General features: G+C 35.9%; 1 protein-coding gene, 1 long non-coding RNA gene and 3 pseudogenes across 2 annotated transcripts; 2 read left to right on the top strand and 3 right to left on the bottom strand.

The window, feature by feature from the left end:
- The first annotated feature begins 709 nt into the window (after positions 1-709).
- On the top strand, positions 710-1,400 carry LOC130247551 (uncharacterized). The gene is made up of 3 exons (XR_008839559.1): positions 710-783; positions 869-1,240; positions 1,345-1,400. It is a non-coding gene; the product is annotated as an uncharacterized LOC130247551 (long non-coding RNA).
- A 3,404-nt stretch (positions 1,401-4,804) lies between these two features.
- Positions 4,805-9,756, top strand: LOC130247376 (L-selectin-like). Its single transcript, XM_056480603.1, is given in 7 exon segments — positions 4,805-4,871; positions 6,369-6,714; positions 6,716-6,735; positions 8,114-8,212; positions 8,297-8,482; positions 8,887-9,075; positions 9,749-9,756. Coding segments are annotated over 7 exon segments (915 nt in total).
- Positions 9,757-10,511: 755 nt separating this feature from the next.
- Positions 10,512-12,332, bottom strand: LOC130247375 (zona pellucida sperm-binding protein 3-like; annotated as a pseudogene).
- A 2,125-nt stretch (positions 12,333-14,457) lies between these two features.
- LOC130247374 (zona pellucida sperm-binding protein 3-like) lies at positions 14,458-17,386 on the bottom strand (annotated as a pseudogene).
- Positions 17,387-17,656: 270 nt separating this feature from the next.
- LOC130247510 (14 kDa phosphohistidine phosphatase-like) lies at positions 17,657-21,252 on the bottom strand (annotated as a pseudogene).
- Positions 21,253-24,658: the final 3,406 nt, after the last annotated feature.

Genomic DNA, 24,658 nt, shown 5'->3' with positions numbered 1-24,658 from the left:
ATTTATCATTTATTTTAGTGACATTTTTTCATGAGCCCTCTTTGTTTTCCAACTCCAGACACCAGTAATCTAAAAGAAAAACTGGAGTCTCATTTAAAGTCACTGCACTCTCATTTAATCTTTCCTCACCTTCAACTACATGAACTCATTAGCATTGTGATTGCAATGAAAGGTTTTGTTGAAATAACCGAGGTCATGTTCATCTGGACGTATCCTGTGACTGTGTCCTTCCCTGAAGCTGCATGTAATCAGGGGGGGCTTTTAGGTAGCTGGCACTTAAAAACATTTTTTTAGAGTGTCCTTGAAGAGTTCAATGCCATAAATCACCAACATTTTATTATTCGTAATATTATTTAAGTATAGGTTTGATCTTATGTTGTCTAATTACAAAAATTATTTTATTTAATCAAGAATTATTACAATCTTTCCCGCTAGTTACATAATGTTGTCAATCCTGTGATGAAACATCCTGCCATTTAATGCAAATGACCAATAAATATGACGGGAAAACCCTTTTTGACAGACTTAGAGCAAAAGTGACTTTATGTGTACGAGAAAAAGAGTATTCTGCTGAAAACAAGTGACTGATTTCCAAGAGGACTAAGAGGACCATGGTATGCATCTTTTAGGAACTTTTTCACTTTATTATAAGTGTTTTGATTCGTTACAAACATTAATATGTGCCACTAAATGGCTGCTTTTATGTTTAGACTGAAGGTGGTGTAAAAATTAGAGCTATATTTGTGCACATAGGAGTTTTGATGCCTCTCTGGATGATAATGGGTGAGTAGATTCTACATTCATCATTTTCATTAAAGAATGACATTAATTTGTGAAATAATATGAATCTTTCATGTCTAAATATTAGTCCATGTCGAAGGATGGAAATATGTCACGCATTCTGAAAAAATGACCTGGAATGATTCAAGAAAGTGGTGTCAAACTCATCACACTGACATTGTGATGGTCCACAATGAAAATGTGACAAATGTTCTGAAAACAGAGCTGCCAAATCTAAACTCTGCTCCTTACTACTGGATTGGAATGAAAAAGATCAATGACACTTGGATGTGGGTTGCCAATGGACAGGCTGCAGACTATATAAACTGGGCAGAAACAGAGCCCAATAATCGACTGTCTGAAGAAAACTGTGTAGAAATGTACATTACCAGCTTAAACAAAAGTGGAAAGTGGAACGATGATAGCTGCAGTAACTCAAAATACCCTGTGTGTCACAAAGGTAAAAAGACAGAGATTTAATGTGCTTTAGGTTTTTTAGTTTAATTTATTTCCCATAAGAGCATACTAGTTTTTTATATAAATAACCTGTTTATTTTCTTTAAGCACAATGTCCTAACATAACATGCGGTGATAGAAAAGTCTGTGTAGAAAAAGTCAACAACTTCAGCTGTGTGTAAACCAGGTTTCTTGGGGCCCCAATGCAACACAGGTCAGTAATACAGTATTTCAATACATACAACAACAACTGTAACGTTAATAACATTAATTTTTATGGTTTAATAGCTATTGATGAAGTGAAATACATTATACTTTAAAAGGATAGTTTGCAGAATGCTTTAAAGTGATGCAAATGCTGTGAAGTTTGGGTATAAGCGTAGAGTTGGGGTAGGGGGACAGAATACACAGTCTGTACTGTATAAAGGCATAACATTTATAGGAAGACCCTATAAATAATAAAAACCCAACATTTATGTATTCTTCTGGCATTCATCACATTGTTGGGAACCAAGTGCCTAAAATATAGCAAAAACAGTAATTCTTTAGTTTATGGAAACATATTTTTGGTGCTTATGAGCTTATAAATCACACAGGACAAAGTATTTTAGTTAAAGAGGTAGGTTTGGGGTAAGGGGACACAATACACAGTCTGTATGTGGTATAAAAAAAATGTGTGAGTGTGTATGATGGTGACTCTCAACTCCCAAAAATGTCTGTCTGATGGGGTCTAAAAATATATACTTTGCTAAATATAATACTATTACATATTAGTGTAACTGACTATCTCTCTCTCTCTGCAGTTGTTTGTTTCATGTCCGCAGCTCTCCACACCAGCCAAAAGCTGGATGCAGTGCTCTGGACTGTATGGGAATTATTCCCTTGACTCAAAATGTAAATTCTCCTGTGCTGCTGGTTATAAACTGAAAGGCACAGCTGAGCTCAACTGCAATTCCTCAGGTGCATGGAACGCACCTCTACCTTCCTGTGCCGGTATGGTATATTTTTCAGTATGATTTTATGTTTACATCAATATTAAGTCTTATATACACCTTATTTTTCAATAGCGCAAGACTCATGACTAATTTATGAGAAGAATATACATTAATGTTCACTAAACAGACAAACCAGTGTGTTTATATTTCAGGCAGTGCACTAAAATAATATATGTTAATGTTGTATTTGAGACTTTGAATTGAGAGCATCTTCTCTAAATAAATGTATTGTATGTAATCTGTAGTTTATTGATGATTGGTGGAGCTACAACACAAACACAATATCTATATCATGAAAAATTAGAAGACCACTTTAATTTATTGTATTTATTAGGTATGATTTTGAGTAAAATATCAATATTTGTTTATTCTATAAAGGTCTGATTTCTTTTTTCAAATATCAAATAAATATTTGTGTTTTTTCAGACAATTGGTCAGAATAATACAATATTTTCATTTGTCGTGACTGAAAAAGGGTTATTCCACCACACATTGCTTTTTTAACACTTCTAAAGTTAACATTAGTATTATGTGTCTAAAGGTTCATATATTAACATTTTTATTTTCAGCCAAAATTCTCTAAATCACAAAACAAAAATGCATTTGGAAGATCAGTAGTTTAAAAAATAAAAGAACAAAATGTGTTTAACTTACTAAAGATGACATCTAGTATAACTGAGCTTTTCAATAGCTGGACTTTTTTGCATGCATTTTACATATTTTTGACCATCTCCATTTTTAGCCCAAATTAATTAATAAAAACATCCTATATATGTTTATACTCGTGTATAAAATATAAATTACTTCAGTTTGACAGGAGCCACTGAGGTCCACCCGATTTCAAGGTCTAATCACCTAAGAATTTCTCACCTTCCACTTCTCTATCATTTATTATGGAGAATAAGTTTTGCTTTCCTGTTGCAGCGGAGTGTTTTCCCCTTCTATTGTTTGGTGGTAGACTGATAAACTGCACTGAAGCACATGACAGCTCTAGGTCTGCCTGTACAATGCAGTGTCCCCCTGGTTATCTGCTGCTGGGTTTTGCTCAGTTTTCCTACAGAGCTGACGGCACATGGGAATCTGCATATCCAATAATGTGCAAGTATGTTTGCACTGTTAAGCTGTGCACCACAGATAATAAGTATAGTTTATTCTGTGATCTTACATTAAAGAAATGTTTGGAAAACCCTATACCTATTTTTATTTTACATATATAAATAATCCTGAATATAAAGCATTGAAAAGTAACATTAAGTCACTATTATTTCCAACCTATTAGTGGACAGTAAGCTTTCATGTTTATTTAATAAAAATATAGATGTGAATATGAATAAATAACAGATTAATTGTGATTGATGAATTTAAAAAGATTTATAGTACTTACTGGCACTTGTTTTATCTGTCCTCAGACTATATCCATTTTCTATTGCACTTTTGGCATTTGCTGTCATCTCAATGTTTTGTGGTTGTTTATGTGCTTGCTGCATCTGCAAAAAGAGTGAGTTTTGTGACGTTTAAAAAGATTTATAATATATCACAATTACAGTAAGAAAAAATGTCATCTAATATTTTTCCTTTCAAAATTTGGCTGTAGGTAAAGAGGTAATATCAAGGTAATTGGCTTTCATTTGTAATTTGTTTTAGCAATATCCACTGATTTAGATGTATGGAAGTCTTAATCCACAATGTTTTCTTGTAGAACACAACAGGAGACTATAAATCCAGCATTTGAAGCAGAACCTCCACCACTAGAGGGTCCTCTATGTTCAGCATAAACATTATGGTCTTTTTTTTTTCTTCTTTATCCATTCTTTTTTTGCTTTATATTCTCAAACATGAAATAAAATAAGCATTTTCAGTATTTATTTGTTGTTTGTTGCTATAAAGAAAAGCTAGAAAATATGTGGCAGAAATCTGAAATATTTCTGGTACAAGTTCAGATGCAAAAACCTCTAAATGCCATCTGAAAAGTTCTTCTAAAATGAGCATTTTTGGCGAGCTCCTGTATGTGTTTAGTAAATCCACTTTTATGGCAAAAATAGGTTGTTCGCATTGCCTTTAAAGTGAAATAACTGAACAAAAATATTGGAGGCTGAGGAAAAATGCTCATTATAGGGCAAAATTTCAGTTTTTTTTGCATCTGAACTCTTCAATTGTCTCTTACAAACAGTTGTGAAATGTGTCCTTTTAAGGACAGCACTATTACACAATTTCTTATGACTTGTTTCCCATGCAGCGCAACTGTTTAAATAGTAAATCACATTTGACAGTAATTTTATATGCATTGCTGTATAAATGTCCTTTCTGAATTCATGCAAATAAAACCAAATAGTGTCAAAAAGGTAAGGCTTGCTTTTTTACAGTTATATGTTTGTATGTTATATAGGGTATGACTCTAAAAATGAACTTTTAAAGCATTTAGACCTCTGAACCCTTTAATTTAATAACATGCATAGGTAATTAGTAATTACCTATTATTTTTTATTATCATATTACCTATGTTATTAATTTAATTTTTAAATGTGAAAGTTGGGTTGGAAAATAAATCACATGCATTTCTCACATATCCTCAGATGGTTTTGTTGGTGCATATGACTCTATTTTCTGGATGCCTGGTATTTATGACTGGAATGTATAATGGTATGTTCTCATTAAATTTATTTCTATATTGACATGTTCACACCAAGAACTAGAACTATAATGATAACCATATTAGCATCCACCCACCAAACCAAGGATCTGTTTTAAAAACAGTGTGTACTGCTGCTCATCCAAATTTAGATTTTACAAGAAACTACTTTAAAGACATGTATATTAAAATCTTAAATTATAATCTTTGCAGAACAGTTTTTTTGGCTGTTTTGTTATAGATTAATTTGTGACAGAAAAATGCATCAAAATAAAAATAAAATATATTAAAAAACAGTCAAAATGGATTTGGGTGTCACATGGTTGTTATGACATTGCACCTAAACACAGGCCTATTGAAAGAGGTGGTTCTTTTCTTCCAAAAAAGTGGACATTTTTGCAGTTATTTGCCTTGTTTTCTATTATGAGGTTAAAATACTGCATTTTAGTGATATTTTAAGGACATTGCTGGATTAACTTGTCGGATGGTGACCACACTTTTTGATGTACAAAAAATATTCCCCACAATTTTGTTGAAGTGCTTACAATACTATTTGACTACGAAGTGTGTATTTACAAATTTGCATTTGAACTGTAAGTTTTTACAGTTTTTTACATAATGTTATGAGATTAGCATTTAAAAAAATTTCATAAAGAAATATGAAAATTTATTAACATCAATTTATCATCAATCAAAAAAAACATATTAGGAATCTGTTAAAACTTGTTTTAAATTAAAAACTTTAGTCTATAAGTAGGCTCACACGAAATCGTGTGTAAATTTGTAAAGGTATGTAAATTTATATTTATTCAGTTTTTTAATTAATTTCACTAATATTATTGTAATATATTATTAGTTATATTAAAATGTCCGTATGATTTATTTACAATACAGTTTGTAAAGTAATATTTTCTATCTTTTAGTAGATTATTATATGAGAGCCTTGCTTTGTTTACTAAATAAGTGGATCTAATTGGATTTGCATTGTAAACATTAAATAAAAGTTAAAAATAAAGAATTATTTCATATATTGTTTCATATGTTTTTAGTTATGATACTGCTAAAATCATTCCACATAAATCCACAGATTTTTTAATAAAATTCTCCACAGAAATAGCAAAAAATATTTGCAGATTCTGTCTGGCCCTACCTAGGCAAATAACAAACTGGACAGCTCATTCAATTTTCTATTTGAATTTAGCCATTTGAATAAATAAAAATTAAATTTGTTTTAAAGCCTTCTTCTATCGGTTATTTTCATAATTTATGAAGGAATAGTAGTCAGAAATGGGACAAATGAGCTTATGTGGGGACTTTGTCAGTCGGAGGTGGGTCTTTCGAACCACCCGAACCCCCCTTGGCTAATTTTGTAGCATTTTTAGACAGCAAGGTGCCATACACTACATTGATTGAATAAGTTAATAGTTATTTAGGCGATTACCGATGAAGTCCTTGGTGTGAACGAACTTAACAGGCACATTTTAATGCCACGCATCTGTGTTTATCAGTCGAGGCCTGGGCTTACCATTACAACATCGACAGTAATTTGGACTGGACAGCAGCTCGTCAGTGGTGTCAAACGCATTTCACAGATATGGTGGCCATCCAAAACCAGGCAGAAATTGCATACCTTAACGAAATTCTCCCTTTCCATCGGGCATACTACTGGATTGGCATTAGGAAGATTGACGGCCATTGGACATGGGTTGGGACCAAAAAGCGCTTGGTCATCGAAGCAGCAAACTGGGCGACAGATGAACCGAATAACCAGGGGACTGGAGAAGACTGTGTGGAGATTTACATCAAGAGGAACAAAGACACAGCCAAGTGGAATGACGAAAGGTGCAGCAAGAAGAGCAACTGTGTGTTATTTAGGTGAATTATTTTATTTGTAGATATATTTAGAAAGTTTTAATATGTTATATGTTTATATATGATTTAATATACTAAATAGACTCACCGGCCACTTTATTAGGTATCAGCAACTCGATGCATTTAGACATGGTTAAGAGATGTGCTGCAGTTCAAACCGGGCATCAGAATGGGGAAGAAAGGTGATTCTTTGAACGTGGCATGGTTGTTGGTGACAGACAGTCTGAGTATTTCAGAAACTCCCAACCTACTGGGATTTTCACACACAACCATCTCTAGGGTTTAAAAAAATAGAAAATATCCAGTGAGTGGTAGTTCTGTGGGCGCAAATGCCTTGTTGATGCCAGAGGTCAGGGGACTGACCAGACTGGTTCGAGCTAATAGAAAAGCAAAGGTAACTCAAATAACCACTTGTTACAACCAAGGTATACAGAAGAGCATCTCTGAACGCACAACGCTTCCAACCTTGAGGTGGATGGGCTACAGCAGCAGAAGACCACACCGGGTGCCACTCCTGCCAGCTAAGAACAGGAACCTGAGGCTACAATTCGCATAGGCTCACCAAAATTGCACAGTAGAAGATTGGAACAATGTTGCCTGGTCTGATGAGTCTTGATTTCTGCTGCAACATTCGGATGGTAGGGTCAGAATTTGGCATCAACAACATGAAAGCATGGATCTATCCTGCCTTATATCAACGGTTCAGGCTGGTGGTGGTGGTGTAACGGTGTGGGGCATATTTTCTTGGCACTCTTTGGGCCCGTTAGTACCAAATGAGCATCATGTGAATGCCACAGACTACCTGAGTATTGTTGATGACCATTCCATCCCTTTATGACCACAGTGTACCCATCTTCTGATGGCTATTTCGAGCAGGAGAATCATCTCAGACTGATTTCTTGAACAAGACAATGAGTTCACTGTACTCAAATGGCCTCCACAGTCACCAGATTTCAATCCAATAGAGCACATTTGGGATTTGATGGAAAGAGAGATTCGCATTATGGATGTGCAGCTGACAAATCTGCAGCAATTGCGTGATGCTATCGTGTCAATATGGACCAAAATCTCTGAGGAATATTTCCAGTACCTTGTTGAATCTATGCCATGAAGGATTAAGGCAGTTCTGAAGGCAAAATGGGGGTCCAACCCAGTACTAGTAAGGTGTACCTAATAAAGTGACCGGTGAGTGTACGTACATGTGATTACATATGATAATGTACATCAGTAATTATTTAAACAGCCTTTTGTTGTGTAAGAGTGAATGATTTATAGCCTACTGTACTTGAGTGGTCATTTCAGTAAAGCCTGAATTTTGAATAGCTATTTGCTGTTGAATTCAAATTTAACTTTAGTATTATACAGATGTTATTGATTGCAGCCTCTTGCACTGAGACGTCCTGCAGTGAGCATGCTGAGTGTGTGGAGACTATTGGAAACTACACATGTCAGTGTGACCCTGGTTTCATGGGCCCACGCTGTGATGATGGTGCAGTAGATCCAGTCCAAACTCAAAATCTTCATTGTGTGTTTTCTTGCTGAGTGACCATTTACACTATTGCAGTTGTCCAGTGCCAGCCTGTTGAAAATCCACAACAGGGTATTGTGAAGTGTGACGGCGTCTTTGGAGTGTTTCATTTTAACTCATCATGCCAGTTCCAATATGCCACTGGGTTCAATCTGGAGGGGGCACAGAGGATACACTGCTTGGCATCAGGACATTGGAATAATGCCCTTCCTGTTTGTCATGGTATGGATTAAAATACATTGCTATGCATACATTGCACTTCACAGCTTATAAAAGGCTCTTCATTGTCCTTGCTGATCCACATTAACATTCATGGAACTTTTCAGTCCACAAAAGGTTCTTTAAGGTAGGTTCTTCTTTATTTTTAAGTGTGTTCAGTAACTCTATTTATTAGCTTATATGCAAGTGATGAATTTCTGTCTGCATGTTTACAGTAAAGACGTCCTGTACCGATGACCAGTTTCTTTATTTGTTTCTTTGTAATTATTTGTGAAAAATACTAATGATTTCTTAGTGAAAATAGTTTTAAAGTCATTTTCAGGGTGGATAATAAACAAAAAACTATGCAAATAATTATTGATGAATTGTTGATATTTTTACTTGTTAAAAATGTTGTTCTGTTACAGCTGTCAAATGTCGGCCAATCATTGATGTCCCTCGTGGTTTGACAATGATCTGTACTCATCCGCTTTCCATGAATAGCTTCAACTCAAGCTGTGAGTTTGAGTGTAAGGAGGGTTATGAGCTCAATGGTTCAAAGACAACCTGGTGTGACCACACTGGCCACTGGACAGACAAATCCCCCACCTGCACAGGTACAGAGCTGCTGATTCATAAACACTGAATATAAATGTAGACTAGGCTGAACAAAGGCAACATAATGGACAGATTACAATTACCTGCAGTGTCCCAGCAAGCATTTTTTGTTTTTAATAGATGTCTAATAGACGTCTAAACTTGGTCGTCTTGGCTAAAACCAGGCTAAATTTGGGCTGTTTGTGAAAATCTAACAGAGGTGTAAGAATAGCCCAAAACTAGACTAGTCATTAGATAAACAGAAATGAATAACTACACATATAAAGTCTGTCTAATCTGTCTATTTGACGGCTAGTCTAGTTTTGGGCTATTCTTACATGTCTAACAGATTTTCACTGACAGCCCAAGTTTAGCCTTGTTTTAGCCTAGCTGTCTACGCTTAGATGTCTATTACACATCTATTAAACACAAAATTGTTTGCTGGGGTACTGTAGTAAGTGCTGATGGCAAATAATAGTGCACTTCCCGTCATTTCTTGTGAAACATTTTAATGTTGGGTAAGACTGCTAAGACACACTCTGGAACTGTATGTACTGTTTTCCACAATTAGAAAAATCTCCACTGAAACCCCATCATCTCTCCATCAGATTCTTTCATCTTGTTAAAGTATTTTTTACAATGTCTTTTTGCCTTGTACTAATGTAAGTAAAAGTTATTTCTCTTGTTTTGAAGGCTCCTAAAAGCTCAATGTTTATATTTTTGAGGGCGATAAAGCCATGAATGGCATATTTAGTCAATGAACAATAAAGATATTAAAGGAATTTAGATTAAAAAAAATTATTACAGCTTTAAAGTTTGTGTAAACCAGAAGTTGAGACTTTTATTTGTTGCATTTTATTTTTTTTATTTGTTGTATTTTCAGTTGAAACGGATTGTTGAGTAGGGGGCGGGGCTGTCTTTTTGCATTATTTTCCCATAGCAAACTAACAGAGGGAGCGTTGTTAAGAAGGTCGTGATGCCAAATCGACGTCAATAGAGAAGGATCGTCACTCCAAACGCAAAGCAAATGATCAGACTTTAATTAAAAATTTAATTTAGTTGATCAGCTTCATTCAGCATGGATTAATTGAAGAATAAAAAGTATCCTATTAGACAAGCTTTAAGGATTTTTTCCATTAAATATGCTGTACCATATAATGCCTTGGGGGCAGGGGAGGAGAAACAAATGGCACCAAATAGGAATTACCCTGTACCAACAGTTATTAGGCCAAAGAATGTCCAACTAAAACAGAGTAAGTAAGTGCAATGCATCCCCCTCCTAATACGACAAATCACTGTAGTCACCTTGCAGTGCAACCATGCACAGAAGTAAATTTGTCAACCCTCCAACAGGCTGCACAAATTAATAGGGAGTGACAAAGTGGAATGTAGCCAGTCAGTGAAACCTCCTAAATTCAAGAATGACAACCACCAAAATACAAGATAATTCAAATCTTTATTTAAAAAGAAACACTTTAATGCCAGATGTGTGTGAAGGGATTTGGAAGGGACCAACTTGGGCTCTTCCCTCATACTGAATGCCTGCTGTGAAGAGAAAGCAGATAAGTTAATGAACTCGCAACAAGTCCTGTTCATCCTTTAAGTTTGTAAAAAAATAATACCTGGTGATACAGTTAACTTAGTCGTGTGTCCACAGCTGGTATCACAGCAGGCACACACTTGATCACCTCCATCAACAGAGACCCAACTAAAGCAGAACAATTGTTAGGGGAGGTGGGTTTAGTTGAATTGCATCCATCAGGACTTACCCATTTTTGATGAAAGAACAAGCCTTATGATGCTCATTAATTAGGGACGGAGCAGCTACAGTTGCTTTTAGAAGACATGTGATGTAAATCTGGGGAGGGGAAAGAGATAGAGGATAAACTATTAGACCGAGCCAGAGGAATTGAAGTGCAAGAAAGTAGCTTTGCAATACATACAAATCCACTGGTTTCTTTCTGGAACCTGAAAGCCTCCAACTGAAACCGTAGTTTGTCATCTTGCACTCGGGGCAGAAATTTAGAAACAGAGCCAGTGTACTTTGCATCAGTGAGGCATCTGAAACAAGTAGCCAACTTTAGTCAACAAACTCCACACTTAAGTCACCAAAAAGGCCTTCTTACCCATGATTTTCAATAACAGAATATGCAGGAGCAGAGTTCACATCAGGGGTTGCAGTTGCCACACAGGTATCCACAAAGACACGAAGGGGAACGTGGTTATACTGACTCACAGATGCCTCAATATTAAAGATGTCACCCAGGAAGAAGACATTGGATGGCCTCTCATACATCCAGTCATCTTCAAACAAAAAGACAATGAGATTTCTAAAACTATTGAAAGATTAGAGAGGTAGCAGTACAAACCAGTCATGAGCTTCAGTGAGAAAACCAGAACATCCTCTGCAACAGCAGTGGGCTACATAGGAGTCCAAGCTGGCAGCAGGCCAGAACTGCTCACATTGTGTTTCCTGTAATTAGGTACTCAAATCAGGCAATCAAATCCAAACTACTTGGCAAAGGGGGGAAAAAAAAAAAAAAAAAATAATAATAAATAATAATAATAATAATAATATACCTGGAATAGTGGCACTCAATACCAACTGTAGCAGCAGTAGACCTTGCAACTGGAATGTTCTGCAATACTACTGGTTTATAGTCAATGGTAAACACGTAGACTAGTTCATCTTCAGTCATCTGAGAAAGAGAATAAAAATGGTGGAAACAGCAGGACTACAATATGAGAATATAAAATAAAAGGGAAACCCACCACTAGCTTACTGCCACAATCCTGAAGTGCTGACTGAAAAATGAGAACTCCTGCAGCTGTATCTACATCCAATACACCACAGCCTCCTAGAGAGAAGGAAGTGGGCTCAAGCAGGTGACCAGTCCCAAAAAAGTCCTGCTTCACTTCCACATGAACGCCATTCTCAAAACACTGGACTGCCACGGTGCTGGGAGTCTGAGGTTGATGCAACTGAAAGTTAATGTCTAGCTGTGCTGGCTCTACGACAATGGGAACCTCCAGTCAATCTTACTGGAAACTGGGCTCAGCATTTCTTGTTTAGACTGAACACTTGATACCAGATTTGAAGCCAGGGAGCCCTCAGAGATTCAACTTTAACAGGACCTTGAAGTATATGAGGACCTTCCATTATCTTCCAGTGGTCAAAAGAACGGGCCTGTGGTCTGGCACTGAGCACTGCATCAAATGCAACCAGCAGTAAAAAACCAAGCACACGTTGACTAGACCCCATTATCAGACACCAGGAAGCCACACAGCCACATTGGAGTAGAATCCGTTAGAGCTTGTTTATAGTGTCATGAATATTAGCTCTGCCCACATCCAAACAAGCTTAATTGGTCAGTGGACCATCCAATCACAGAATCAATTACAATGATGGTCACTAATCAAGTCTACAAAACCCAATGAATAAAACTACTGGTACTATTTTGTGAAACTGAGATATTATTTTATTTTACATAGTTTTATCTCTCATATTCAGTGACAATATTCATTATGTGCAATAAAGTTTGACTGATTATATATATGTATTTACATAATACATTTAGATTTATGAAAATATACAGCAGTGGATTCTATAAGTTAATGCAGAAACAGGAACGTGATTACACATTAGGATCCAATTTTACTGTTTGAACAATACTGTGAAGAGGGGAAAAGGCCTGTAAAGTGATGCCCATAACACTGGCAGGAACTTCAAAATACAGCTCCATTATGTTCAAAGAGACACTACACCTCTCACATGAAGATGATTAAAACGTTAGTTGCGTTATACAAAAATGGGACTTGCATTTTTAATTCAGATCATGAAATTCCTCTACTCTACAGTCTGAACACGAAAAATTCTTCCAATTGTAATCAAACACAACAGCCAAACAGTTTAATTGAGATGAACATATACCTCTACTATAGAGATTAAATGGAATAAATTGAACCCTCCCCTCATCAGATACCACAAGTGGATGCTTCCTCCTCATGCAATCTATGGTTCCATCAGGACATTCTGCAAAGAGCAGCCTTTTTTAAAAGGATTCAGAGACAATAGCCCACCAATGACAGTCTTCCATTATATATAGCGAGCAAGTGTCACAGACAGAGAATTGGCAACCAATGGCCACATACAGCTCTTTAGCAGAGGAGACAAATCTACATGGAAATACAGTATTTAGGTTATACGTTTCTTTTTTTGTTGTTACACAGTAAGCAATGTTTCAAAGAGAAAATCATAATTCACACATTCAATGAAACGTGACTGAAAAAAGTTGTAATATTAAAACCATTACACTTGTCTACTTCCCTGCAGTTTGACTCATGAATCAATATCAAGGGCAACATTATTATTGGACAACGGTTAGTCATTTTATTGCTTTCTATTTTAGGAATGAAAGTGCCCCTTTTTATTTGGCGAGATATATATATATATATAATAAAAGAATGTAGTTTTTTCTGGTTTAGTCTGTTTTTCGTAGTTTAGTCTGTTTGCCTCCCAAAAATATATACTTCTTGAGTGAACCAGGTCTACCTACTCAAAGCAGGCCTCCAACTAGCAATTACTTTCAAGCAGTCTGAGGATGCTAGCTTACTGTAACATTTGTCAGTAGAGTGAGATCAGTACAGGGGAGTGAAGTTGACCTGCATAATACTGCTAGCTGACTTCTCTTCCCATAGCACATGATCAGCAGAGCTGCTTAATATTCAATATACACTTTAACAAAACCTCAGTTTGGAACACTTCAAGGTTGAGTAGAGTAGAGGGGAAATTGAATAGTGATCCTTCCAATGCATTTAGTAATGCCCTTTTTTCACCTGACCCCCTGCCTCAATGTCTTTATAAGTCCCTGACTTAAGTTTCCCACTTAAAAAAAAAAAAAAAATTATATATAAAAGAACTACATGTCCCTGCCTGTGAAAGTTGTGAAAGGCAGTTCAAAGTAAAACTTGCGTATGTATAGACCTGTTTGATGTTTTGGTACTACAAGTATATAAAAGGTTTATATAATTTCAGTAACCTAACCAAGCAGCTTCAGGCCTATACATAGCTTTATAACCAATTTTAAAGCAGGCCCCCACCAACCAGCAGTTACTCTTAGGCAAGCACTTTGAAGATGCCAGCTTTATGTAACATTGGTCAGTAGACCAGAACAGGCTACAGCTTAACACAGAAGTCACACTATTATCACCTAGTGGTACAACCATGCACACCTCTACAAATAAACCATAAAGTCAAATATTTTTTTTGGCTCTGCAGATTTTAATTGGTGGGAGATAAGTTAAAATAGCTTTAACTTGCTGGTCGTCGCAGTGAAACACATCTTGAGCAGAATGACTTGTACCAATAAACAATACAATTCAGGAGAAATCAAATCTTTTATTTAAAAAGAGACAACTTTAATGCCAGAACTTGTTTGAAGGGATTTGGAAGGGACCAACTTGGGCTCTTCCCTCATACTGGATGCCTGCTGTGAAAAAGCAAGAAAAAAGGCTTAAGACAAAAAATAAAAATAAATAAGTCACAAGTCTCGCTTATTTTCATATGAGATACCTGGAGAGGCAGAGGACACGGTCCTGGTCCACAGCTAGTGTCACAGCAGGCACACACTTGATCACCTCCATCAGCAGAGACCCAACTAAAGCAGAACAATTGTTAGGGGAGGAGGGGCAAGTTAAAGAATGTGAATCCATCAGGACTTACCCATTTTTGATGAAAGAACAAGCCTTATGATGCTCATTAATTAGGGACTGAGCAGCTACAGTTGCTTTCAGAAGACATGTGATGTAAATCTAGAGGAGGGGGGCAGGAGGGATAAGTAGGAAGCCATTAGACAGTCAGAGGTGTTAAATGCAAGAAAGTAGCTTTGCAATACATACAAATCCACTGATTTCCTTCTGGAACCTGAAAGCCTCCAACTGAAACCGTAGTTTGTCATCTTGCACTCGGGGCAGAAATTTAGAGACTGAGCCAGTGTACTTTGCATCAGTGAGGCACCTGGGAAAATTAATAAAAATAAATAAATAAAGCCTTAGGACAACAATAACTCCCCACTAAGAGAAGTCACCAAAAGGCCTTCTTACCCATGATTTTCAATGAAAGAATATGAAGGAGCAGAGGTCACATCAGGGGTTGCAGTGGCCACACAGGTATCCACAAAAACACGAAGGGGAACGTGGTTATACTGACTCACAGATGCCTCAATATAAAGATGTCACCCAGGAAGAAGACATTGGTTGGCCTTTCATACATCCAGTCATCTTCAAAACAAACAGACAATGAGATTTCTAAAACTATTAAAGATAAATAGAAGCAGCAGTACAAACCAGTCATAAGCTTCAGCGAAAAGACCAGAGCCCTCCTCTTGCAACCAGCAGTGGCTGCATATGGGGTCCAAGCTGGCAGCAGGCCAGAACTGCTCACATTGTGTTTCCTATAATTGAATACTCATTCAGGAAACCAAATCAAAGCTAACCTTACTTGGCAAAGTGATAATAGATTTAGGCATATTACCTGAATAGTGGCACATCAATATTAACTGATGCACCATTAGATCTTACAAACTGGAATGTTCGGCAATACTGCTGGTTCTATAGTCAATGGTTGAACACGTAGACAAGTTCATCTTCAGTCATCTGTGGGGAGAAGAAAAAAATTTTAGAAACTACACCATACAAGCAGAGACAAATTTAAAATGAAAAAAAAAATAATAAAACGGGGAGAGGGGTTGGTGGTAAACCCACCACAAGCTGACTGCCACAATCCTGCAGCGCTGACTGGAAAATGAGGACGCCTGCAGCTGTATCTACATCCAATACACCACAGCCTCCTAGAGAGAAGGAAGTGGGCTCAAGCAGGTGACCAGTACCAAAAAGTCCTGCTTCACTTCCACATGAACGCCATTCTCCCAAACACTGGACTGCCACGGTGCTTGGAGTCTGAGGTTGATGCACCTGAAAATTAATGTCTAGCTGTGCTGGCTCTTCTACGACAAGTGGGAACCTCCAGTCCATCTTACTGGAAACTGGGCTCAGCATTTCTTGTTTAGACTGAACACTTGATACCAGATTTGAAGCCAGTGGAGCCCCTCAGAGATTCAACTTTAACAGGACCTTGAAGTAGATCCCAATACCCTATAAGTTATTATCATGCAGACTGAGGACCTTCCTGATAATCCTCTGGTCAAATGAACGTGCCTGGGCCTGGCACTGAACACTGCATCAATTGCAACCAGCAATAAAAACCCAAGAACACGTTGGCTAGATCCATTGTGAGACACCAGGAAGCTACACTACCATAGAATCAGTCAGCCCTTGTTTATAGTGTCATGAATATTAGCTCTGCCCACATTCAAACAAGCTTAATTGTTCAGTTGGACCATCCCAATCACAGAATCAATTACTCAATTACAATGATGGCCGGTAACTAATCAACTCTACAAAACACAATGAATAAAACAGTGGGTCCAAACTTGGTCCTGGAGGGCTAGTGTCCTGGAGAGTTTAGCTCCAACCCTAATCAAACATACCTGCACCAGCTAATCAAGCATTTAAAAGATATACTAGAAATGTCATGGCAGGTGTGTATGAAGCAAGTTGGAGCTAAACTCAGCAGGACACTGGCCCTTCAGAACCGGGTTTGGACACCCCTGAATAAAACAACACTATTAAAACCCCTGAATAAAACGACTTATTTGGTTTAAATAAGTAGTAATAAAATTATTATATATAATTTTATTACTATAAATTATATTTATAATTTTATTACTACTTATTTAAACCAAATAAGTCGTTTTATTCAGGGGTTTTAATATATATATATATATATATATATACTGTATATATATATATATATTTTTTTTTCTTACCCACATTGCTTATGTCTCATTGGTTCATTACACCGCCCCAAAACTACTTGGAATGAGTGCACATATTTACATATAACTGAACTTATATTGTACATATAACTAAACTAAACTATCGACACAATCTATATTGTAAAAGCGCTACAGAAATCAACATGAATTGAATTAAATTTATATGAAGTCTGGGTTAAAAATAAGGCAGTGAACACAGAAACAAGTGTGTGATTACACATTCCCACACATTAATTACCAGAATAGTTTTACTTTTGAAGAATCACTGCCAATATTGTGCTCAACTACTGTATATGCCACACCTCTCTACTTTAAAGTATCCTTGACGGTAAGTGTGAACACACGTGTCAGACTCATGCTCAAGGGGGAAAAAAATCTGTGAAGAGGCGGATATGATTCCGATAACATCAGCAGGAACTTCCAAATACAGCTCCATTATGTTCAAAGGGACTCCAGACCTCTCACAGGAAGGTGGGAGTTTTCACTGGGAATATAAAACACAATCAATCTTCTAGCACTTTACCTTGTTTGGCCTTCTTTTTTCCCCCCAAATACAAAACAATGGTTACCTCGAGTTCATCTTCTCACCTTGAAGCTTGGGAAGCTGGCACTGTACTAAAATTATTTTACATTGATGTTTTTCTTTTTGAGAAGGACAAATCATTTGAACCTATTTAGATCATTTTACTAGAACCAATAACACAAATTAGTGTAAAATGTTTATTTTTGATTAAACACTCATAAGTGCACGTACATACACAATCATAGTGCCTGCTGTCATCTAAGCTCTCTCTCATTCAACCTCTTAAAGCAAGTGACAATAAAGGTCATGTTCATTTGTTTGTTCAGCATGATAGGTCAAAGAAAGTGGTAAATGTTTTAGCTTTAGAAATGGATGGAAATATCCCTTATGCACATTTAAAATAAGAATTAATTCACATACTAAATGCATGACTGCACAATAATTGGACTACACAATTGAATTGTAATGGTAAAATAGTGTTTGTTTCAGTTAAATGTTTTCTTTACAATACAAAAAGGTAACCCATCAATACAAAAAGGTACAAAAAGGTAACCCATGCTTGCATCTCATTGGCTCTATGGTCAAATTTCTAGTCCATTGACAATATAACATATAATGAATCATACAGATGATCGTTTATCCGCTCCTGATCTTACAACAAACACATTCCGTGTTGGAGACAGGATGCGTTTATGACAGTGTAAAGCACATGCAGAGTTCCTGTGCAGGCCAGACGTCGCTATCAAAGTCAGTGATCTAAACTCAACTCTGAAACTGCTGACAGAGCAGAGGATGATATTTCAACTCTTCATCAGCCTAATTTTCATCCAAATTACAAAAGAGCAATGGCAATTAGTATTCTCAATCAAGTGTTTTATTCCATAGTTGATTTCATAGTCTTTGAAGACACATTTTAGCTTTTCCACTGTGACAGCATGGTCAGCCTTCCCATATGCCTAGAGAAAAAAGATATGCAAGACTTGAAAAGCAGAATCAAACCATAAAAAAACGTATACAAAAGTAAATTTAGCCTCTAAAATTCACATGCAAAAGACTGGTACGCTTATGGTCAATTATGAAGTGCACCTTCTGCTGTAAACTTATATTAATATAACCATCTTAAAGGGGCAATATGTAAAAATCCGAACCCTTGTAATTAGTGACAATGAATGTGGTTAAGTGAACTTTAGCCTTCCAACTACTTCTTTTCTATTTTGCACTTAGATATTAAACTGTCACAATACAGTACATTAGCAATGAGTATGATAGCATGTCACCTAGAGTACATTAGCAATATTAAGATGAGTGTTTTTTTCTTGTCAACATTAAAATAACCCAACAATAATGAAAGCTTTGCAAAAGCAAGCCCTTGCTGTTCACACAAAAAAGGAAACCACTTTAAAATAAAAATCCTACAAATTTAAATAATTATATATAGCCCCTTTAAGTGTTATATTGGTTGAGAGTATGGCTGAACAATATATGGTTTGGGCATCGATATCGCAATGCGTGTATGCGCAATAGTCACATCGCAGGATTAGATTATTTATTAAAGGTTAAAAGATTAAGATATTATTAAATTCATTCCTTCATTTACTTTCAGCCAAGTCCCTTTATTCATCAGGGGTCACCACAGCAGAATGAACCGCCGATATTTATTAAACAATATTTAAAAAAATGATTTATACAATTGATGACCATGTTATTTTATGACTGATTGTTCAATTTATCGACTTGAATACTGCTAGAAATCTGTAGAATTATAGTCATTTTGCAATATACATCGTAGCAAAACAGAATATCTCAGTGTTAGATTTTTTCCAATATCGTGCAGCCTTAGTTTAGAGGGTTACCGTAGACTCCCCAAAACACTCTAAGCTTCTTTTCTGTGTTATTGTGGTCAATCTTGCCACCCTCCAAGACAGTTACACTCCAGCCCCAAGGCCTCCATAGCTGGATTGACCTTTTCAAATATGTGATCTGAACAAAAAGAGAAGAAATGAGCCATTAGTATGATAATGTTTACTTTGCAATCTGCTAAAATGTATTGTAAAGTATACAAACTTTCCAAAGTCTTTGTTTTCAATTATATATTCCTATAATAAAGGCTATTTCTTTAACTTATTCTCAATACGTTTTTATATTCGCACATTCGTTCATTTTTAAACAGTGACAACTTGTGACACTGTCTCTATATGTTTATACACTACTTTGAATATTTCAGTCTGAAATTGCATGTAAATATGACCTCAAAACAACATTAGCCACTATATTTAACTGAATGTGAAACAATGTTGTACTTTGATATTCATTGGCTGCTAATGTGATTTTACTATTTAGAATTAGCAAAGGAAAACTTTTTGAAATTATGCTATTAATATAAAGTCCCAATGTGCAAATATAAAACCAACATTACCTCAATTTCTCAAATTAGCATCTCAACCCACAGGAAATAGTATTTTACCAGTACATAGCTGATTTGAACTATGCTAGTACTTGAATTAAACTAATTGTTGTTATCACAACTATAGTTATACAAATATTTCACAAAATACACTACGTTTTCTATAACTACAGGGATATTATATGCAGTGTGCAAATTTTACATTAACGATCCGGGGGTGGGGGGGGGGTGGGGGGATGGTTGTGGGGTCAACTTTTTTGGTAATAGTTTAGCAATACATGCTTCAGTGAATCAAATTTATTAATGTATTTAAATTACATCAAATTTATTAATAAAATGTATACATTTTTAGTGTTTTGAAGGATATTTAGTGACTATTTTAGAGGTCACTGTATATCAAACTATACAAATTATGTCTAATTTATCTTTTTTTAGGCTACATGCAGATATAAACAACTATTTTACAAGAAACGTGTTTTGTGAATACATATGTCTTTCGGTGCTCTGGAACTGCCAGTATCAGACGGTTGAATGATATTTTTCCTAGCATTGGCGCAATTATGCATTCACAATGGTATGAACCATTTTAGGGGGGTCTAATGTCTATTTATATTATACAATTTTAATTATTAATATTTAAGATACAGATCAGAGAAAGCTATTTCTTACTATCAAAGGGCTGACTCCACATACAGCTTGTTTTGATGTTCTTCAATCAAACGTTAATTAGGGGGGTCAACCCCCACCCCCAGACCCCCGTGTAATTCGCACCCAGATTATACGCCACTAATACAATGTACAGTAAAACTATAAGCCTACTACAATATTTATTATAGTTTATCAGTTCACCAGTGCTCTACGCAGAAGCATCCATTACCAAAGAGATGAAAAATAGTATAATATATTCAGTATAATACAACACAATTCAAAAACACTAAATATAAAAATATATTACTTTATTGTGACAGCTGTCAATACATGCCTATGTTGTTATATTGACACTTTGGTAAAATGGGTTTTCTCCTGATGTCCATAAACAGCGAGGATCACAATGTAGGTTACCAGCTGATTTATAAATACTACAGAGCTATCCGAGAAGGATAAAGTTATGACTCGAACTCTCACTTACCGCACCATTCAGGCTAACGTTACTGCACTTGAAAGCGTGCGCACTTACTGTGATACTCGGCAGTTTTAGTTCCTCTGACTATCACTTTATGATCATTTCCACCTTTAACTTTTACGTTCACTTGTATGTATTTAAAAAACACCCTCGGGGTCGATGTCTACGTCGGGAACGTTGCTCAAAGCGTCTGCCATCTTCGCAGTGCCAGCTGAAGAGAGGAGGCGAATGAAGCCAACCTTATAAAGTAAACGCAACATTCTTAAAGCTATATCAACAACACTACAAACCGGAAGTGAGTCCTAAAAACGCGAAACGTACATTCAACTTCAACATATAACGTTATTCAATTAATACTTTCTTTATGTTCACAGATGGTTGAGACTAAAAATCTGCAACAGGAGAATTTTAAAGCAATAGTCTATTTTCATGCAAATTATTCATTGATTATTTGCCAGATCTAGTTCTACATGCAGAGGAAAACTTGACTTTATTTGTCTGTGACATTTTGGCCCTTATCTCACTCTCACCACCACCCCTTCCTTTCTACACAGACCTGTGGACTTTCCCGACAATAGCAAGTTAGTCTAATCAAAATATTTTAGCATTTTCCCAGTTTGTTTAACCAGAAAAAAATCATTAGGCTTATTTAATTTGAAATAGACCTATTCACAACAGTGCAATAAAAGATTAGCCTAAATTATGGAAAATATATAGGCTAGTTATTAATATTTGGTTCAGACAGGCTGTAGATTTTTTTCCTTAGCCCCTTTTGATTGTTCTTTTACAACGTCTTTTATTTATTTGGTTGTTCTTCTTGATTGTAGACTTTGAAATGGTTTATGAATCTGTTGTAGTTTTACAGTCCAAAGACATGCGCTATAGGTGAATTACGTAAGCAAAATTGTCCATAGTGTATGTGTGTGAATGAGTGTGTGTGGATGCTTCCCAGAGATGGGTTGCAGCTGAAAGGGCATCCGCTGCCTAAAACATGTGCTGGATAAGTTGACGGTTCATTCTGCTGTGGTGAATGTGGTTAATAAAGGGACTATGCTGAAAAGAAAATGAATGAATATATACAGTTGAAGTCAGAATTATTAGCCCCCCTTTGAATTTTATTTTCTTTTTTAAATATTTCCCAGATGATGTTTACCAGAGCAAGGACATTTTCACAGTATGTCTGATAATATATTTTTCTTCTGAAGAAAGTCTCATTTGTTTTATTTCAGCAACAATAAAAGCAGTTTTTATTTTTTTATGAACCAGTTTAAGGTAAAAATTATTAGCCCCTTTAAGCTATTTTTTTCCAGATTGTCTACAGAACAAACCATCGTTATACAATAACTTGACTAATTACCCTAACCTGCCTAGTTAACCTAATTAACCTAGTTAAGCCTTTAAATGTCACTTTAAGCTGTATAGAAGTGTCTTGAAAAATCTCTAGTCAAATATTATTTACTGTCATCATGGCGAAGATAAAATCTATGAGTTATTAAAACTATTATGCTTAGAAATGTGTTGAAAAATCTTCTTTTCTTTAAACAGAAATTGGGGATAAAATAAACAGGGGGGTTAATAATACAGGGGGGCTAATAATTCTAACTTCAACAATATATATATATGTGTGTGTGTAAATCAAATGGCGGCATGGTGGCGGAGTGGGTAGCTCTGTCACCTCACAGCAAGAAGATTGCTGGTTCAACCCCCGGCTGCGTCAGTTGGCATTTCTGTGGAGTTTGCCAGGTTTCACGTGGTTTTCCTCTGGGTGCTCCGATTTCCTCCACAGTCCAAAGACATGCACTATAGATAAATTGGAAAGTGTATGTGTGTGTATGTCCTGGTCCTCCAGCTTGGGGGTTGAGTGTTGGGCTAATAACCCACCTCGTAAAAACTAGATGTTATGAAACACCAACATGGTGCGGCTAAATTTCAACTTTGATATAATTGGGAGCAAGTATAACTTTGTGTTTGTTTCAGATAACAGTTTCAGTGAAGACTGAATGACCAGCCGAGGTTCAAACCAGCAACCTTTTTGCTGTGAGGCGACAACATTACCTACTGCGCCACCGCATCGCCCCATAATAGTAATAATCATCCGCAACTGGAGTGTGTTGATATTTGTTTTTTAATGGACATATTACCTGAGCTGTAATATTATTCTTTTGACACACTCATTTATTTTTTCTGTTGTTCTTTCACTTGTTTTATGGTGCACTCATGGGTGCTATTTCTGTAATACGGAAGCTGGTACAACACTGAGCAAACACACTAAACCCAGTGGCATCCGAGAAGGTTCAAGGTCTCACGAAATTTCAAAATGAGAAATCTCTGGGGAGCTTAACAATAATGGCTTTTAAACAAAACAAATTTAAAACCGCCCAGCTAGGTATTACTGATCAAACTCTACACTATTGTCTACTTTTAAATTCAATTAAATGGACATATATTATTGTTGAATACTTCTTCTGAACTACCACTGTTATTTTTAGTTTGAGAAAATCTCAGTTTATGATTTATTTTATTGTATTATCATTTTATTATATTTATGATATTCACTACACTGAACATAGAATTAACATCACCATTAATTGTCTTTCCATGAAACTGGGAAGATAAAGCATTACTTGAATTGTTACTGGCAACATCTTCTCTGTAATTCCCCTTGTGACCCATATTGTCTCGCTCTTTCCTTTAGAAACAGAGCTGTAGATATCCACAGGAAATGTGGGTGTTTTTGCCATTATTTCTTCCTGCTAATTATTTTTTAATACCAAAAAGGAAAAGTGTTCTCTTAACGTTAATCAGGCGATCCAGAAATTGGCATAATTCATGTTTCTGAAAATATATTTATAAAATTATATTTATAAAATACAGCTCACCAAGGTTTTCCCTTTATTTTTATGCCAAGTACAGATGTCTTTGTTAATATAGAGATATATATTTTAAACCCACTTCAACAAACACAAAATACACTGCCTAATATATTGACAGTAATGTTAATAAATAAGTAAAGAAACAAAAAATAATAATAGAAAAAAGCTAAATTGAATAAAATAAGATACTAATAAATAAATAAATTAAACAATAGAAGACAATAGTGGGTGGTACAGTCAGGGATAGTGCTATGCTATCTTACAATGAAAGTCTGGCGTAGATTAAGCATGAGGGTCTGGAGGGTTACATACAAAATAAGTTACATTACCCACTAGGAAGTATATTTATAGCAGAGAAATATGGTAAGAGTTGACAAACATATCAGAATTTGCTAGAACCTCTAATTGAAAAATTAACTTTTTTCAAAGTGTAGATATAACATCAGATCTTGAAGCCAGTGTGATGCTTAGTTAGATTTAAACATTTCCAGTGCAATAAAATTTGTCTGTGAGCCAGTAAAGATGCAAAGGCAATAATGTTTTGTTGTCTTTGAGTCAGATTTAATTATTCCAGGTGGAATGCCAAACAATGGAAATTCCGCACATGGCTTAAGCTGTACTTCACACACTTTAGACAATATATCGAATATGGTTGACCAGTAAGGAGTACGCTTAGGGCACATCCAAAACATGTGAGACAAGTCTGCTTTGCCTGTGTGACACCTTATTCCGGTCTGGTCAAAATTAAAAAGAGTAAAAAAATTAAAAGAGGTATCCGTGATCTA

The sequence above is a fragment of the Danio aesculapii genome, chromosome 20 (assembly GCF_903798145.1).
Source record: "Danio aesculapii chromosome 20, fDanAes4.1, whole genome shotgun sequence".
In the NCBI taxonomy this organism is placed as follows: Eukaryota; Metazoa; Chordata; class Actinopteri; order Cypriniformes; family Danionidae; genus Danio; species Danio aesculapii.
Note: the sequence above shows the minus strand (reverse complement) of the source record. Positions and strands in the feature narration are given on the sequence as shown.